Here is a 19708-nt window from a genome sequence, read left to right on the forward strand (position 1 = left end):
TCACAAAGCTGGACACTCCGTCCACCATATCATTTATATAAACAGCAAACATTATTGGCGCCAACACCAAACCTTGCGGGACTCCACTCATCACTGGGCACAAGTTGAAAACCCTGTCCCTGATTATCGTTCTCATTTCCCTGTTAGTTAGTAAGTCCTCCAGCCATTTGATCAGTCCATCACCCACTCCACCCCAATTTTTGATTTTCCAAATTAGTCTTCTGTGCGGTACTTTGTCGAATGCCTTTTTCAAATTCAGGTACAGATGTGTGTGTGTGTGTGTGTGCGTGTGTGTGTGTGTGTGTATTTACCTAGTTTACCTAGTTGTAGTTTTACAGGGCCTGGGCATTATGCTCGTGTGGTCCCGTCTCCGTATGTGCATTTATCCAACTTATCTTTAAAGCTTTGCACACTCCTCGCTGATACTATATCCTCGCTCAGACTGTTCCAAACCTCTACATTTCTTTGCGGGAAGCTATACTTCTTTGTGTCTCTCAAGCATCTCCCCTTTCTCAATTTTTTACTGTGTCCTCTTGTATTTCTGCTTATGTTTCCTTCTGTTAGTAGCAGTTCTTCATTATCTACTTCATCTATTTTGTTTAATGATTTATAAATTTGGATTAGGTCTCCCCTTTCTCATCTTTGTTCCAGTGTTGTTAAGTTCATTTCCTTTAATCTTTCCTCGTATATTAATCCCTCCAACTCTGGAACCATTTTTGATGCCATCCTCTGTATTCTTTCTAGTTTCTTTATATGCTTCTTCTCATGGGGGGACCACACTACCTCTGCATATTCTAATTTTGGTCTAATCATGGTAGTGATTCTTCTCATCATGATTATCATCCCTCATCACTACTCCCAGATCTCTCTCTTCGTGCACTTTTTTTAATGTTTCACCATTTCCCATTTTGTATATCCAGATTGGTCTTGTTTCACTTTCACCCATTTCCATAACATGACATTTTTTCACATTAAATTCCATCTCCCAATCCATACTCCATTTCCAAATTGTGTATAGGTCTTCTTGCAATATTTCACAATCTTCCTTGTTTCTTGTATGTTTTTGTAATTTAGCGTCGTCAGCAAATAGGTTTATGTAGCTATTAACTCCTTCAGCCATGTCATTTACATATACCAGGAAGATTATCGGTGCTAATACTGAACCCTGTGGTACTCCGCTTTCTACATTTCTCCATTCTGATTTTATGTCCTTGACCACAGTTCTCATCTCCCTTCCCATTAGGTAGCTTGCCATCCATTTTTTCATATTTCCTTTCAATCCTCCTTTATTTTCCAGTTTCCATAATAGTCTTGTATGTGGAACTCTGTCAAAGGCCTTTTTCAAATCTAGATAAATACAATCAACCCATCCATCCCTTTCCTGTGTTCTGTCTGTCACTCTTGAGTAAAAACTGAGTAAGTTTGTAACACATGATCGGCCCTTTTGAAATCCATATTGTTTGCTGGTAATTAACTTATGCTCTTCTAGAAATTTTGTCCACTGCTTCTTTATTATTTTCACACATATTTTGCACAAAACACTTGTCAGGGATATGGGTCTGTAGTTTGAAGGTTCATCTTTCCTTCCACTTTTATATATGGGGACCACTTCAGCCCTTCTCCACTCATTGGGCACCGTACCTGTTGCTACTGAGCATCTTATGATGTTGTATATTGGAACAATTAATTCATCTCTACATTTTTTTAAAAATATACCCAGAGACTCCATCCGGTCCTACTGCTTTTCCCTCTTCTAGTTCTCCCAGTAATTTATAGATCTCTTCTTTGTTTACCATAATCTCTTCCATATGAACTTCTATTTTATTCTCTTGTGGCTCAATAAAGATTGTTTCTTTGGTAATGTGTTGGTGGTTGGTGTGTGTGTGTGTGTGTGTGTGTGTGTGTGTGAGAGAGAGAGAGAGAGAGAGAGAGGCTCTCTCTCTCTCTCTCTCTCTCTCTCTCTCTCTCTCTCTCATACAGTTAACGGTGCAGGAGGTCAAGGAAAGCTTGAACAAGCTGGATGTAAGAAAGGCGACAGGGTCGGATGGAGTATCAGGGTGGATCCTGAAAGAATGTAGTGAGCAACTTGCAGAGAAACTGCACTCCATAATGAGCGCCTCCCTGAGTGAAGGAAGGGTACCACAGGATTGGAAAAGAGCAAACATAGTACCAATTTTTAAGGGAGGCAGGAGAGAGGACCCATTAAATTACAGACCGGTATCACTCACTAGTGTGGTTGCGAAGATATGCGAGAGGCTGGTTAAAAACAGGTGGTCGGATTTCTAAGAAAGTGAGAAAATTATCTCGGATTGCCAGTTTGGATTCAGAAGAGGGAGATCTTGTGTCACCAACTTGTTGTGTTATTACTCAAGGGTGACAGATTTAATACAAGAGAGAGAAGGCTGGGGGGATGGAGTGTACCTGGATTTGAAAAAGGTATTCGACAAAGTACCGCATAGAAGACTAATTTGGAAAATTAAAAATAGGGGTGGAGTGGGTGATGGACTGATCAAATGGCTGGAGGACTTCCTAACTAACAGGGAAATGAGGACGATAATCAAGGACAAGGTTTCCAACTTGTGCCCAGTGATGAGTGGAGTCCCGCAAGGTTCGGTGTTGGGGCCAATAATGTTTGCTGTTTATATAAATGATATGGTGGACGTTGTGTGTTTGTTTGCAGATGATGCAAAGCTATTGAGACAAGTAAATAATGTGAAGGACTGTGAGGCACTGCAGAGGGACCTGGATAAGATATGGGAGTGGAGTGGTACATGGCAGAGGGAGTTCAACATTAGGAAATGTAAAAAAATGGAGTTTGGTAAGAGTGGAAGAAGATGTGAATATGATTATAAGATGGGAAGTGAGATAATATGCAGAGGAGTGGAAGAAAAAGGTTTGGGAGTGACTGTCTCAGAGAACATGTCACCGGACAAACACATCAACAGGATAACGGGACAAACTCTGAATTTGCTGAGGAACATAAGGACGGCATTTGTGTATTTGGACAAGGAAATTATGAAGAAAACAATAGTTACAATGATAAGGCCAAGGTTGTAGTATGCAGCAGTGGTCTGGTCTCCTCACGAAAAGAAGAACATAAGGAAGCTGGAAAGAGTGCAGAGAGTGGCAATTAAGATGGTACCGGAACTCAGAGATCGGACTTATGAGGAGAGACTCAATAGCATGGGGCTCACAACCCTGGAGAGAAGAAGAGAAAGAGGAGACCTGATAGCAGTGTACAGGGTGGCGAGCGGGGTGGAGCATTTGGACAGAGAGGACCTGTGTGTGTGGAACGAGAGAGAAACAAGAGGACATGGAAAGAAGTTGAGGGCGACCACGTGTAGGCGAGATGTGAAAAGCATTGAGCTATGGAATAGGCTGGAGGAGGAGGTGGTTTGTGCAAGAAACGTTCATGATTTTAAGGAAAAGTTGGATAAATGCGGATATGGAGACGGGACAGCGCGAGCATAGCTCTTTTCCCGTATGTCACAACTAGGTAAATACAAACACACACACACACACACACACACACACACACACACACAGGCATGGCGGAATTATTTAACAAAAAATTCCAGGAAGTGTTTACCAAAGAATCAGTATTTAATGAACCACAAGAAAACAACTCAGATGTATATATGGAAGAGGTCAAAATAGATAAAGAGGAGATAAAAAAAACTATTGGGGGAATTGGAAGAAGGGAAGGCCGTGGGCCCGGATGGAGTTTCAGGTTCTATACTTAAAGAGTGCAGAAATGAGTTAGTCGGCCCGATATATGACATCATTTGGTGCTCAATAAAAACTGGCACAGTGCCTAGGGAGTGGAAGAGGGCAGAAGTGGTACCTATATACAAAAGTGGAAAAAAGGAAGAACCCTTAAATTACAGACCAGTGTCTCTGACCAGCGTAGTATGTAAAATATGTGAGAAATTAATAAAAGAACAATGGATGAGATTTCTAGAAGAACATAATTTAATCACAAATAATCAATATGGATTTAGGAAAGGCCGCTCATGTGTGACAAACTTGCTGAGCTTTTACTCAAGAGTGACGGACAAATTACAGGAAAGAGACGGATGGGTGGATTGCATTTACCTAGACTTAATGAAGGCATTTGACAAAGTTCCACATTCAAGACTGCTGTGGAAACTAGAAAATAAAGGAGGATTGAGAGGGAAAATGAAGTACTGGATGGAAAGCTACTTAAGAGGAAGAGAGATGAGAACCGTGGTTAAGGACACTAGATCGGAATGGAGAGCGGTGGAAAGTGGAGTGCCCCAGGGGTCGGTTTTAGCACCAGTACTCTTCCTAGTCTATATTAATGATATGCCAGAGGGAATAAACAGCTACATGAGCCTGTTCGCGGATGATGCCAAACTGCTAAGACATATAAGAAACAGTGAAGACTGCAAGGAGCTGCAAGAAGACCTAAACAAGATTTGGAAATGGAGTCAGAAATGGGAGATGATATTCAACATGAAGAAATGTCATGTTATGGAAATGGGAAAAAGTGTAGAAAGACCAAAATGGACATATAAAATGGGAGATGGTGAAACATTAAAGAAAGTAAATAAAGAGAGAGACCTGGGAGTAATTATGCAAGATTATATGCAACCAGAAAGTCATATAAATCGGATCTTTGGTGATACATATAACATGGTGAGAAATATAGGCATAGCATTCCACTACATGGACAAAGAAATGATGAAAAAATTAATAACTACTATGATCAGACCTAAACTAGAATACGCGGAAACAGTGTGGTCTCCACATATGAAGAAACACATAAAAAAACTAGAAAGAATACAGAGGATGGCAACAAAAATGGTTCCAGAACTGGAGGGACTGACATATGAAGAGAGACTAAAGGAAATGGACTTGCCAACACTGGAACAAAGAAGAGAAAGAGGAGACCTAATACAAATATATAGGCTATTGAGTAAAATGGAAGATGTAGATAACGAGAAATTGCTACTAAGAGAGGAACCTTCCAGCAGGAACACTAGAGGACATAGTAAAAAGTTGAGGAAGGGAAGATGCTCAAGAGACATAAAGAAATATAGCTTCCCACAGAGAAATATAGAGGTTTGGAACAGATTAAGTGAAGAAATAGTATCGGCGAAGAGTGTGCAGAGCTTCAAGGAAAAGTTGGATAATTATAGATACGGAGACGGGACCACACGAGCGTAAGCCCAGGCCCTGTAAAATTACAACTAGGTAAATACAACTAGGTAATTACACACACACACACACACACACACACACACACACACGAGTGTGAGGGGGAGGCAGGGAGGGGAGGCCGCAGCTCCCAAGCCCAAGGCCCCAGAGCCGAGGTGGTGGTGAGACAATGCACTAGCCACTTGGCAACTCGAGGGAAGAAGAACTCCACACACAAACACATATATCATATACTAAGAGAAGCAATAAACACCAGGAACACACGAGGACACAGTAAAAAATTGAGATAGGAAAGATGCTTGAGACAAAAAAATATAGCTTCCCGTAAAGAAACACAGAGGTTTGGAAGTGACTAAGTGAGGAAGTAGTATCAGCGAAGAGTGTGCACAACTTTAAGGAAAAACTAGACAAGTACAGATATGGAGACAGGACCTCACGGGCATAAGCCCAGGCCCTGTAAAATTACAACTAAGTAAATACACACACACACACATACACACACACAAGACCCACCTCCAGGAGGACGGCCTTTCAGCCTTTTACTACGTCAAATCTGTGTGTATTGCCGGTGAATCAGTGGGATATTTTCCATGATCTTACGTCTGTTTCCTTCCCTTCGCTCTCCTCCACTTTCCTCCACAAATCTATTTCTTTATCACAACTAATATAAGGAAATACAATTCACCAGACACACGTCATCAATGCTTAACGCAAATTTCTCTATATATTTATGAATACATCTCAAAATTATAAAATAATTTGTTTCTTTATGTGCACCATTTAATTTTGCATATTTTTACATACAACACGTGATGATTATGTTGAGTTTATGGCTTAAAACTTGTTATATTCAGTAGCGACATTTCAAATTTGGCGCACGCAGCCAGCCTGGATACGGGGCGGGGCGCTGTTTTCGCCCAGCTATATTGAAAGGGTTAAAAATGGGAGATACAATACAAACTTTCTTGAAATGATAACAATGACAATGTATACTTACATTTACTGGACCTTCCACAAGCTTTCCGTTGATATAAGTTTCTGCCCCAGGCCTCGGGAACAACTTCAGCCGACCCTTATCATTGAATATGGAACTGAAAGAAACAAAGGTAATATCAACTCAAGCTAAAATGTTATCGTAAAGGGATTGCATGAACCTAAAGAACAGTAGGCTCTTCTGCCATAGTCACTTCCTTGCTGGAATCCCTGGAGGGTGCATGATCATGCTATAAACTAGAAAGATAATTAGAAATTACATCTTCAAGATTAAATTCAGTCTTCATGCAACTTATCATGTTTAATACTTGTAAGGAAGCATCTAACACAAAATGAAGAGAAAAGAAACTGAGATAAATACACCTTATTTTGCAACCTATGACGCACTGGTGTTGAAGACGCATCCTAAATTAACCATGATGTACGTTGGAAAAATTTTTTTTTTAGAATTCACTGGTATCATCAGTGAACATTGAGAGGCTACACAGATTTCAGTATTTTCATTGTGACATGTTTGTCATTGGCTACTGTCTCGACTCTGATATGGCCCTAGCCTCAATATGTAGGTTTGTTCACAGTGCATTATCTTTTTTTTTTTTTTTTTTTTTTTTTTTTTTTTTAGCGTCCAAACCTATAGGGTTTCTTGAGGGACCTGGTGGTCGGCCCAAGCCTGTCTTGGCACAGGCAAGTGTTTATAGTGGCACCATCAATTCTTGGCTCATGCTGCCCCCCAGAGATCATTCTTGATTTCCTTTTGAGCAGTTCCTCTAAAGTCTGGGTTGATAGGTGGTCTTCAGGACAGCATGTGGGTACTTAGGCCACTCGGCAGTGACTGAAAAATCCCAGGTGGTAGCGGCAGATTCAAGCCCGTGTCATCCAGGGTGCGGCGGAACGCAGGGCCAGCACGCTAACCACTCAACCACCACCTCCCCAAACTAGTGAAAGAGGATAACAAACAAAGCTGGTGGTGAATATTGAAATTTTCTATCATGGAAATTTCAGCAAAGGGACAGTGAGTCATAATGTGTTCCACTTTGAAATTCAAAGAGTCAAGAATTTTACGTAGTTTGTCGACAGGTTGGTACACCCTTAACCATGGTCCTCCCACATGTTTGCCATATATGGCATGACTGGGCCAGGTATCCCTGTATGGCTGGAAGACGGAAATCCTGGAGGTTGAGTGATGCCGTAGTCCTGTGCTGCAGCTAGCATCACACCTCTTTGGTCCCTTATTCCCATCAAGATGGGCAGCCTCTCCTAGCTAAGAGAGGTCAATCGGCTTGTCCACATCCGGGTGTCATTAAGCCAAGTGGCCACCACTGCATCAGGTGGTGGCTTCGTATACTCTCCTGCTACCCCTGGGCCTGTTGGGCTTATAGTCCCAACAATCAGCCCTCCCTTATAAAGTTCCCCCTCAATTTGTGGAAAAAGTAACTTCACAAAGGTTGAGCAATCCAAAATGAGTCGGTATTCATTGCAGCCGTGGACAATGCTGGACGTGAGTCATGGTGAGGGCTTGACGAAAAGGGCAGCGTAGACGAGTGGATGCAAGATAAACTCATGGTCTCAAGTCAGTCTGTGTAGCTGTACATTTTTCATTATATAGTTGTTTTTTTAAGTCCAGAAGTCTAAATACTCTAGGCAAGCATAGTCATAGTACTGTTTTATATTGACAAAAAATATAAAAGAATTATCATGATTAGATTATCAATTAAATTGGATTCTATGATGTATTTTCACATACTAGAAATCTTGCAACCCCCAAGAAGCATCTCACAACCCCTGCAACTCCCAGTTTGAGAACCTCTTGTTTAGAGAATGTAACCTTCAAAGGAAAAAGGCTGGAGAAAATTATTACTTTCTAATGACACACTAGAACTATTTATTGCAACATATACATACCAGTGAGTGTCCTCTGTGTGCAGGCCAGAGAGTACTAGGTCACAGTGGGAGCTTCCAATGCAGGTGGTGCCATACTTGAGTCTGTAAGACAGTTTCTCTGACAACTGTGGGTCTTCATTAAGGTTGATCAGAACAGGACCTTCTTCATTCTGTAACCAAAAAAAAAAGCAAATTTCAGATATCTGCTATATACGTATGAAGTATGCATCTCGTGTGGGGGGGCTCCACGCACAAGGCTCTCCTGAACAGAGTGGAGTCTAAGGCTCTTCGTCTCATCAACTCTCCTCCTCTTGCTGATAGTCAGTTTTCTACCTCTTAAATTCCACCACCATGTTGCCTCTCTTTATCTTCTATCGATATTTTCATGCTGACTGCTCTTCTGAATTTGCTAACTGCATACCTCCCCGCCTCATGTGGCCCCGCTGTACTCGACTGTCCACTCTAGCTCATTCCTATACTGTCCAAACCCCTTATGCAAGAGTTTACCAGCATCTTCACTCTTTCATCCCTTACACTGGTAAACTCAAGAACAGCCTTCCCTCATCTGCATTTCCTCCTACTTGACCTCTTTCAAGAAGAGTGCATCAAGACACCTCTCCACCCGAAATTGACCTCTCTTTTGGCCACTCTATAATATCTTCTGTTGTGAGAGCAGTGAGTAGCAGGCTTTTAATTTATCTACACTTTTTGTTGCCCTTGAGCTGTCTTTGTTATAAAAAAAAAAAAAAAAAAAAAAAAAAAAAATATATATATATATATATATATATATATATATATATATATATATATATATATATATATATATATATATATATATATATATATATATATATATATATATATATATAAATATATATATATATATTTGCCTACTGATGTGCATTCTAAAGGGAAGAGCCAAGTGCACTATGTGGGCACAAGGATCATCAACAATACTACTTTCCTCATACCAGTTTAGGAAAAGGTTCTGGTATTTGTGAGTGACCAGGGTGGGAACCCTATCTCAAGAGAACACAGATCATTACATGAAGTCATAAACAGACCAAGCAGCCATTAAGCCCTTATACGACAGCCATCGTTTACTTAACCTCTAAAGGGCAGATGACATGTTTTTTCAGTCTGCCTTTATCCACTGTAATAATGAAGTTTGCGAGGGGATTTATGGGTCAGCATAACTCCCAGGCTGCCACACAACTCCGTGCCATTTTCAGTGTTTTGTGACTAACAATGCCAGGAGGAGAGTTTTTTGTATGTCCCTTGTCAGGTTCCGTGCCTGAGTGTCCACAGCCAGCGACACTGACTCCTCATAAGCCTCCTCTTGCTACACCGTGCCAACCACCTGTGCAGCGCTGCAAGCACAGGCTTGCTGGGAGCTTAAAGTACACCACATGACACCACACCACATGACATAGAGACTTCAGGAATGTGGCACATTGAAGAGGAAGGATAGATAAAGCAAATGCTCACAAATTTAAAGCTACTGGGTTAGGGATAGCCGTGAAATTGATAATGGAAAGTGGACAATTTTCAGGAAAACGTCAGAACATTGCCGTACAGGGAGAACTGTTTTCATTATACACCCCTGCCCTTTAGGGGTTACTCAAACACGGCGTGGTTCGCACAGACGGCCATCGTTTATTTAATCAGACTCTTGCGCACCACTAATTTGAATGTTTAGCTCAAATTTGGCAGGTTCTGTGACTTGCTGAGCTGTCTGCCAGCATATCTGACCCACATCAATTTGAAATAAGATAAGTCCTCACTGAGCAGCCCTGGAGGCCACGCCCAGCACTTCTTGAGAAAACACAGGGAAGCACAGTGACGCATCAAGAGGAAAGGACAGGATAGAAAGTGAAGATTATTCTGAGTACAATGATAAGAGTGATGAATACATTGTGAGCAGTGACAGCAGTAGTGAGATGATCTAGAATAGTCATGTATCGGATGTCACATTTTAGAGATCCGCGGATGCGGATGTGTATGCTGATGTCATATTTACATATTTTGCGGATCCAGATATCGGTTTCTACCAAACTGCAGATGCAGATATCAAATTATAACATCCTCACGGATGCAGATGCGGATGTGGATGTGTTCGTGATTTTGGTAATTCATTAGATTGCACTTTTTTCTTTTCTTTTTTTTTTTTTACATCTTACCCTGTAGTGCCGGTAGGCTTTCTTCTTAGGCCTGGTGGTCATCCCAAGCCCCTCATGGCGCAGGCAATTTTTTATAGTGGCGCCAGTTATGCTTGGCTCATGCTGCTACCCTGAACTCATTCTTGATTCACTTGGACGGTATCTTCTAGAGTCCGGGTTGATGGGTGGTCTTCTGGACAGCATGTGTGTAGTCTTAGGTCACTCGGCAGTGACTGAAAAATCCCAGGTGGTAGCGTAGGGATTCGAACCAAAGATGTCCATGGCGCCGTGAATGCTAGGCCCACACACTAACCACTCAGCTACCAACTACCTATTGCAAGATGTTAGCTTCTTTCGTTACACAATACCACATTTTCTAATCTAAAAGCTTTATGACAAGTTTCAGCCACACATGGTGTGTGTTACCAGGATGCGGAACAAAAATCTGGTCCATCTTCTTCACTTTGGCGCCCCGGAAGTATTGCGCCGGGGACACATGTAAAATTATCTCCTTCCTTCTGCCCTTCCGCAAAATTCTTGACACATTAGGTTGTGTAAATTTGAAAGGAAATGAATAGAAGGTGTAATTTTAATAGAAAATAAACATGCATTAATTCATTTTCTTGAACTCAGCAAGCTCTGTAGCCTACTCTGTAGACTGCATTGTGATCTCTAAGTCTGTGACTCTGTAATGAATGAAATATATCCGCAACATCCTCTTTGTGTGGTGCGGATGCGGATACGGATGCTTATTTCATCACAAATGCAGATGCGGATGCGGATGTTTCATTTATCAGAAATGCGGATGCGGAGGCCGATGCGGATGTGAAAAATTATGCGGATGCAGATATCCGATACATGACTAATCTAGAGCAGTGGTTCCCAAACTGGGGGGCGCCCCCCCTGGGGGGGGGGGGAGCTGGATACAAGGGGTGTGTGATTCCATCTTCCAAAAAATTGCAGTTTTGCACACACACACACACACACACACACACACGCGACCAAGATGGCGGATGGACACAGCTGACCTCCCGACGCGTCTTCATACTACCATCAACCTGCGTGGGAACTAAACCCTAGACGTGGAAATTAAGGTAGGAGCCGTGATAGGTGGTAATCGTGCAGTCCCGAAGTATTAAAGGCTGAGAACAGTGAATAACACTGAATAATGAGTGAGGAGAAGGCGGGGGTGACAGCAATGTCGTCCCCACCGGGTTTGTTTACACCGGTAAGCAGGGGAGCCAGGCCAAGGGACAATGATTTTGCAGGTTTCTCGGAAGACGTGGAGAGGCACAGAGACCGAGACATTATGTTGAGAAGGAGACTTATTGACTTGGAAAGGAAGATGAAGAAAATGAAGGACAGAACGGGGAAGTTGGAGAGAGAGGTTGACGTCCTAAAGAAGGAGAAAAATGTATGGAAAAATGCATGCAATGACCTGCACAAGCAGGTAACATTGAATGAGAAGAAGACAGAGGATACAGAGGTTAAAGTCAAGGAATTAAAGGAAACACATAAAGTCTGGAAGGAGGAACAAGAAAAGGAAAAGGTTAGCTTTAAGAAAATTGTGGAGGAGCAAGTCAAGGCTAAGGATGAAGCTATAACTGAAAAGGTGATCAAGGTGATAAAAGAAAAACCAAAAATAGTGAGGGACTCCGCTGAAAAAAAGAAGTCTGTAGTAGTGGTGGGCATTAATGAAGAGCACATGCCAGTCAGACATACAAGGGAAAAGAAGGAAAGGAAGGCAGTGGAACAAGTAACTGAAGCAATTCAGGAAGAAGGTCATGAGCTGGTAGGGGAGATCAAAGAAGTATTCAGGCTTGGAAAGTATGAAGAAGGAGCCCAACGACCAGTAAAAATTAGATTTGGGAAAGTCATGGAAGTTAGCAAGAACAGAGACCTACAAAAAAGTCTGGGTAAGAAAGGACAGAAATGTGGAGGAATGGAACACGATAAGAGAATTGAAGAATCAAGCCAATGAAAAGAATGAAGATCAGAAGAGGAAAAAAGGAAGTTTTTCTGGAGAGTGATAGACATGACCTAAGGAAGTGGTACAGAAGGGAAGAAGTGGCATGCACTAATGTGAATGGGTTAATATCGTCAATGTTAGAAATAGGAGATTACCTGAGCAAGGAAAAACCAAATGTCATGGGGATCACAGAAACAAAAGTGACTGGTAGTATAGATGCATTTAACTTAGGGGATGGTAAATATAATGTATGGATGAAAAATTGAGAAAATAAACAAGGAGGAGGAGTGATGCTATTGTTGAAAAAAGAATGGACAGTGGAGGGTGTCACCTATGGCGAAGGGGGAGCGGAGGTCTTGAGTGTGGGAATAAGACTGCAGAGGGGAGGATACATATATATCGTAGTGGTGTATGTCCCTCCAAAAAACAATTCATAGACAGAAGAATTGTACAAGAAGAAGCTGGAAGACACATTGGATTGCCTAAGGAGATTGCTGGAGGAGGAGAAGATTCTGATAATGGGGGATTTTAATTGTAAGAAAGTGTCATGGGAAAACTGGTCAACGGAAGGAAGTGAAGCTTCATGGGGGAACAAGGTTTTGGAATTGGTTATAGATAACGTCCTCACACAGTGGGTGGAGGAAAATACAAGATTCAGAGGAGAAGACGAGCCATCCAGATTGGACTTGATAATCACCAGGGAGCCAGATATCATAAAGGAGATGAACTATAAGAGCCCTATAGGGAAGAGCGATCACGTACTTATCGAGTACATATTACGAGAAGGAGGTAAAATAATCAGGAATGAATGGTTTAACTTTAATAAGGCAAATTTTGAACAACTTGGGAAACATTTTGAGGAAGCACAACGGGATACTTTTTTTGAGGCTGATAATGTGGAGGAAAAATGGGCTATCTTTCTATGGATTTACAATGAAGGAGTGGAAAAGTGGGTACCAAGGATGAAAGAAGGCCAGAAATCAAGAGAAGAGTGGTACAATAGAAAGTGTGTAGACGCCAAGCAGGAAAAGGAGAAGGCATGGAACAAATGGAGAAAAAATAGGAGGATGGATCTATGGAATGAGTACAAAAGGAAGAGGAATGCTTATGTCAAAGTAAGAAGAGAAAAAAAAGGAATTTTGAGAAAAATATTGTAGATAAGTGCAAAGACCAGCCAAAACTGTTATATAAGTTCATAAATGGAAAGTTGAAAAATAGAGATGAGATTCAGAAAGTTAAAGTTAATGGTGAAACTTTTGATAGTATAAGTGAAATAGTAGAAGTAATGAATGATTGTTTCCAAACAGTGTTCATAAGGGAGAGTGAGTTTGAAGGTGCAGATGCAGTGCCGGGGAATAGAGTGGGTCTGGAGAGAATACAAACATCAGCAGATGAAGTTAGAAAATTATTGGAAGAATTGGATGCGAGGAAATCAGCAGGACCGGATGGTATATCAAATTGGGTGCTAAAAGAGTGTAACCAGCAAATAGCTGAAAAGTTGAGCAACTTGATTAATGTCTCACTAGCACAAGGGAAGGTACCGAGAGACTGGAAGAGGGCTAACATCGTCCCAATACATAAAGGAGGAAGTAAGGAAGACCCGTTGAACTATAGGCCAGTGTCATTAACAAGTGTAGTAGCAAAGATGTGTGAGAAAATTATAAAAAACAGATGGGTGGAGTATTTAGAAGAAAAAAGTATATTAACAAATAGCCAATTCGGATTCAGAGGAGGACGGTCTTGTGTAACTAATCTGATCAGCTTCTATTCAAGAGTAATTGATATAATACAGGAAAGGGACAGTTGGGCAGATTGTGTGTATCTGGACTTAAAGAAGGCGTTTGATAAAGTACCACACAAGCGATTAACATGGAAACTTAATCATGTTGGAGGTTTGGGTGCTTCAATATTGGATTGGATTGTGGACTTTTTGACGAAGAGAGAAATTAGTACAGTAATTAGGAATAATATTTCAAGCTGGATGGAAGTGATAAGTGGAGTCCCCGAAGGATCGGTGTCGGCTCTGATTATGTTTGTAATATATATTAATGACATGACAGAAGGGGTGACAAGCTATATGAATATGTTTGCTGATGATGCTATAATAATGAGGAGGGTGGCTAATGAAGAAGACTGTGTAGCCCTGAGCCAAGATCTTGATAGAATAAGTGAATGGTCACGCAAATGGGAAATGACATTCAGTACAGAGAAGTGTAGCGTGATGGAGTTTGGTAACAGCAGTAGACGAATATCAGGGAACTACTCTCTGAGTAATGAAAGAATCATGAAAAAACAAGAAAAAGATCTGGGAGTGATCATAACAGACAAGTTATCCTTTGGAAAACATATAGACCGGATAACTGGGGAAACATACAATCTTCTCAGAAACATAAAAGCAGCATTTACATATTTAGATGAAGAAATGGTGAAGAAAGTAATAACATCGATGATACGTCCAAGACTGGAATATGCAGCATTAGTGTGGTCACCTAGATTGAAGAAAGAAATTAGAAAGTTGGAAAGAATACAAAGAGCAGCGACTAAATTACTGGAAACTCTGAGAGAACATACTTATGAAGAAAGACTGGAGAAATTGGGACTAACAACACTGGAGAGCAGAAGAGAGAGAGGGGACCTAATAGCATTGTACAGGATACAAGAGGGATTGGAGAAATTGGACAGGGAAGACCTAGTAGTATGTGACAAAAGTGTGACAGGAGGCAATGGTAAGAAATTGAAGAAGAGCAACTGTAGGAGAGACATTAAAAAATACAGTTTTCCATACAGAAGCATAACAACATGGAACGGACTTGACGAGGAGACTGTGTGCAAAAACGATTCACGAACTTAAAGCCAAACTGGATAATAAGCGTTATGGAGACAGGACAGCACGAACCTAGTACAGCTCTTTTCCTGTACTTCACAACTAGGTAAATACAACAAGGCAAACACACACACACACACACACACACACACACACACACACTGTAAAAGACCTACTTAAGAACTGAAATGATGAAGAACGGCAAAACATTGAGGAGGAGGCAGCAGAAGAAATATTGTATAAAACAACGAAGTTAAGGGAAACAGACGGATGTAAGGATATATATATAAAGAAAAATAGAAATGAAGAAGAAAGGAAGAAATAGAACGAAATACTAACAGAGGCAAAAGAAGGAAATAATGTAAGATCTGAAGAGGAAAAAAGAGGTATTTTTGGGGGGAGAGTAATGGGAGATCGAGTCGGAAAGTGGTACAGAAGGGAGAAGATGAAAGAGAGCGAAAGTTAGACAAGATCGACACAATTAAGGGATTGAATGTGATGTATAGAAATGTAGACGGACTAATATCTAGTAAGCTGGAATTGCAAGACAACCTACAAGAGAAGGAGCCAAAGATAGTATGCCTAACAGAAACTAGACTAAATGAAAACATCCAAATAGTGTTTGATAAAAAATACAATGTATAGAGAAAAGATAAGAATGGGCAAAGGTGGTGGAGGAGTGATGATAATGACAAAGAAGAAGTTATTATTAAAAACAACAGTATATGGAGAAGGAAAAGCAGAAACAGTGAGTGTAAATTTGGAGAACAAAAACAGAGAAAGGACGACGAGATCACAACAGCGTATGTCCCACCTAGAACAAACTCATGGAGTAAAGAAGAACATGAGATCATGATTGAAGATACCATTCAGAGTTTAAGTATAATACTCAAGGCAAACAAAAGAGTACTATTAGTTGGTGATTTTAATTGTAAAGAGGTAGACTGGGAGAGGTTTGAAAGCAGTAGTGGAGATATGGCATGGGGGGAAAGATTGTCAAGATTGATGATGGAAAACTTGATGATGCAAAGGGTGAAGGAAAACACAAGATATAGAAGTGACGATGAACCGGCGAGACTGGACCTAGTGTTAACAAGAGGAATACACTTGAAGGATGGATTAAGGTACGGATGCCCTCTGGGAAAGTGACCACGTAATCATAGAGATAGAAACGGAGGAGGAAGAAGTGAAGAGGATGAATCGTATAAAAGAAACAGACTAAACTATAGGAAGGCAGACGTGGAAAATCTTAGGAAATGTTATGGAGAGCTGGACTGGGATGAGCTAATGGGAACACGTGAAGTGCAAGAAAAGTATGATATTTTTATGGAGGCGTATAAAACAGGGGTTAAGAAGTTTGTACCAGAATACAAACTTTAAGAAAAGGGAAAAAAGGACTGGTTTAATGCAAGGTGTGCCAAGGCAAAAGAAAAAAGAGACAAAGCATGGAAAAAATTAAAAAGAAATAAAAACCAAAGGAATAAAGAAGATTTTAAGGTAGCGAGAAATGAATACGTGAAAATAAGGAAGGAAGAAGAAAAGGGATATGAAAAGGATATTGTGGAAAAGTGCAAGGAACAACCTAAACTATTTTATAGATTCATAAATGGTAAGATTAAACCAAGAGAAACAATTGAAAGACTGAGCGATGGGAACGTGACAATCGATGAACCTAAAGACATGGCGGAGTTACTAAACAAAAAGTTCCAGCAAGTTTTTACTAATGAACCAATATCTAATTAATGAGCCACAAGAAAACAAGATAAATGTTCATATGGAAGAGGTTACAATAAAAAAGAGGAGATATATGAGTTGTTGGGGGAGCTGGAAGAGGGGAAAGCTGTAGGACCGGATGGAGTCTCAGGGTATATATTGAAAGAATGCAGAAATGAGCTGGTTAGACCAATATATGACATCATTAAATGCTCAATAACAACTGGTACAGTGCCTAAGGAGTGGCGGAGGGCCGAAGTGGTCCCCATATACAAAAGTGGAAGGAAGGAAAAACCCTTGAACTACAGACCCGTATCATTGACCAGTGTAGTATGTAAAATATGTGAGAAAGTGATAAAGAGACAATGGACACAATTTCTAGAGGAGCAAAATTTAATCACAAGTAAACAGTATGGATTTAGAAAAGGGCGCTCATGTGTGACAAACTTTTTTTTTTTTTTTTTTTAACAGCAAAGGAGACAGTTCAAGGGCACAAAAAAAGTAAACATTAATAAAAAAAAAGCCCGCTACTCACTGCTCCTAAAAAGAATCCAAAGAGGTGGCCGAAAGATAGGTCAGTTTCGGGAGGAGAGGTGTCCTGATACCCTCCTCTTGAAAGAGTTCAAGTCGTAGGCAGGAGGAAATACAGATGAAGGAAGATTGTTCCAGAGTTTACCAGCGTGAGGGATGAAAGAGTGAAGATGCTGGTTAACTCTTGCATAAGGGGTTTGGACAGTATAGGGATGAGCATGAGTAGAAAGTCGAGTGCAGCGGGCTGGAGGGGGGAGGCATGCAGTTAGCAAGTTCAGAAGAGCAGTCAGCGTGGAAATATCGATAGAAGATAGAAAGAGAGGCAACATGGCCGCGGAATTTAAGAGGTAGAAGACTATCAGTATGAGGAGAGCTGATGAGACGAAGAGCCTTAGCCTCCACTCTGTCCAGAAGAGCTGTGTGAGTGGAGCCCCCTCACACATGAGATGCATACTCCATACGAGGGCGGACAAGGCCCCTGTATATGGACAGCAACTGTGCAGGGGAGAAGAACTGGCGGAGACGGTACAGAACGCCCAGCCTCGAGGAAGTTGATTTAGTAAGAGATGAGATATGAAGTTTCCAGTTGAGATTTTGAGTTAAGGATAGACCGAGGATGTTTAGTGTTGAGGAAGGTGAAAGCTGGGTGTTGTCAAAGAATAGGGGATAGTTGTTTGGAAGATTGTGTCGAGTGGATAGGTGGAGAAACTGTGTTTTTGAGGCGTTGAAGGACACCAGGTTCTTCTTGCCCCAATCGGAAATAATAGTAAGGTCTGAGGCTAAGCGTTCTGCAGCCTCCACCCTTGAGTCGTTAAGTTCCTGAAAGGTGGGTCTTCTATTAAAAGAAGTTGAATAATGCAGAGTGGAATCATCGGCGTAGGAATGGATAGGACAGTTCGTTTTGGAAAAAAGATCATCAATGAACAACAGAAAAAGAGTGGGAGATAGGACAGAACCTGTGGGACACCACTGTTAATAGATTTAGGGAAGAACAGTGACCGCTCACCACGGCAGAAATAGAACGGTCAGAAAGGAAACTGGAGATAAAGGTACAGAGAGAAGGATAGAAACCGTAGGAGGGTAGTTTAGAAAGCAAAGATTTGTGCCAGACCCTATCAAAAGCTTTTGATATGTCCAGCGCAATAGCAAAAGTTTCACCGAAACGGCTAAGAGAGGATGACCAAGAGTCAGTTAAGAAAGCTAGGAGATCACCAGTAGAAGCCCGCCTTGCAGAACCCATACTGGCGATCAGATAGAAGGTCAGAAGGAAAGGTGCTTTTGAATCTTCTGGTTAAGGATTGATTCAAAAGCTTTAGATAGACAAGAAAGTAAAGCAATAGGACGGTAGTTTGAGGGATTTGAGCGGTCACCCTTCTTAGGTACAGGCTGTATGAAGGCATACTTCCAGCAAGAAGGAAAGGTAGATGTTGACAGGCAGAGGCGAAAGAGTTTGACCAGGCAGGGTGACAGCACGGAGGCACAGTTTTTAAGGACAATAGGAGGCACTCCATCAGGTCCATAAGCCTTCTGAGGATTGAGGCCAGAGAGGGCATAGAAAACATCATTTTGAAGAATCTTTATAACAGGCATAAAGGAGTCTGAGGGGGGATAAGTAGGAGGAATATGCCCAGAATCGTCCAGAGTGGAGTTTTTAGAAAAAGTTTGAGAGAAGAGTTCAGCCTTAGAGATAGATGAGACGGCAGTGTTGCCATCAGGACTGAGGAGTGGAGGGAAAGATGAAGAAGTGAAGTTGGAGGAGATGTTTTTGGCTAGATGCCAGAAGTCACGGGAAGAGTTAGAGAAAGCAAGGTTTTGACATTTTCTATTAATGAAAGAATTTTTGGTTAGTCGGAGAATAGATTTACTGAGCTTTTACTCAGGAGTGACAGATAAAATACAGGAAAGGGACGGATGGGTTGACTGCGTTTACCTAGACCTGAAGAAGGCGTTAGACAAAGTTCCACGTACAAGACTGCTATGGAAACTAGAAAATATAGGAGGATTGAAAGGGAAACTGAAGAACTGGATGGAAAGCTACCTAAGGGGAAGAGAGATGAGAACAGTGGTTAAGGACATAAAATCGGAATGGAGAACTGTAGAGAGTGGAGTGCCTCAGGGATCGGTATTGGCATCAGTACTTTTCCTTGTATATGTATATTAATGACATGCCAGAGGGAGTAAATAGTTATATGAGCCTATTCGCAGACGATGCAAAGCTGCTAAGACATATAAGAAACAGTAAAGACTGTGAAATTCTGCAAGAAGACCTAAACAGGATTTGGAAGTGGAGTATGAAATGGAAGATGAAATTCAATGTGAAGAAATGTCATGTTATGGAAATGGGAAAAGGTGAAGGAAGACCAAAATGGACATATACAATGGGAGATGGTGAAACATTAATGAAAGTACACGAAGGGAGAGACCTGGGAGTAATAATGCAAGATAACAAACAGCCAG

The 19708-nt window shown here is 41.2% G+C and overlaps 1 protein-coding gene across 1 annotated transcript in view; it reads right to left on the reverse strand.

Moving 5' to 3' along the window:
• Positions 1–19708, reverse strand: part of LOC127002838 (kinesin-like protein KIF14) — a 192157-nt gene that overhangs the window by 65457 nt on the left and 106992 nt on the right. Inside the window, 2 exon segments of the mRNA XM_050869057.1 lie at positions 6179–6272; positions 8077–8225. Coding sequence (XP_050725014.1) covers positions 6179–6272; positions 8077–8225 — 243 coding nt within the window.

This window comes from Eriocheir sinensis, chromosome 24, assembly GCF_024679095.1.
Source record: "Eriocheir sinensis breed Jianghai 21 chromosome 24, ASM2467909v1, whole genome shotgun sequence".
In the NCBI taxonomy this organism is placed as follows: domain Eukaryota; kingdom Metazoa; phylum Arthropoda; class Malacostraca; order Decapoda; family Varunidae; genus Eriocheir; species Eriocheir sinensis.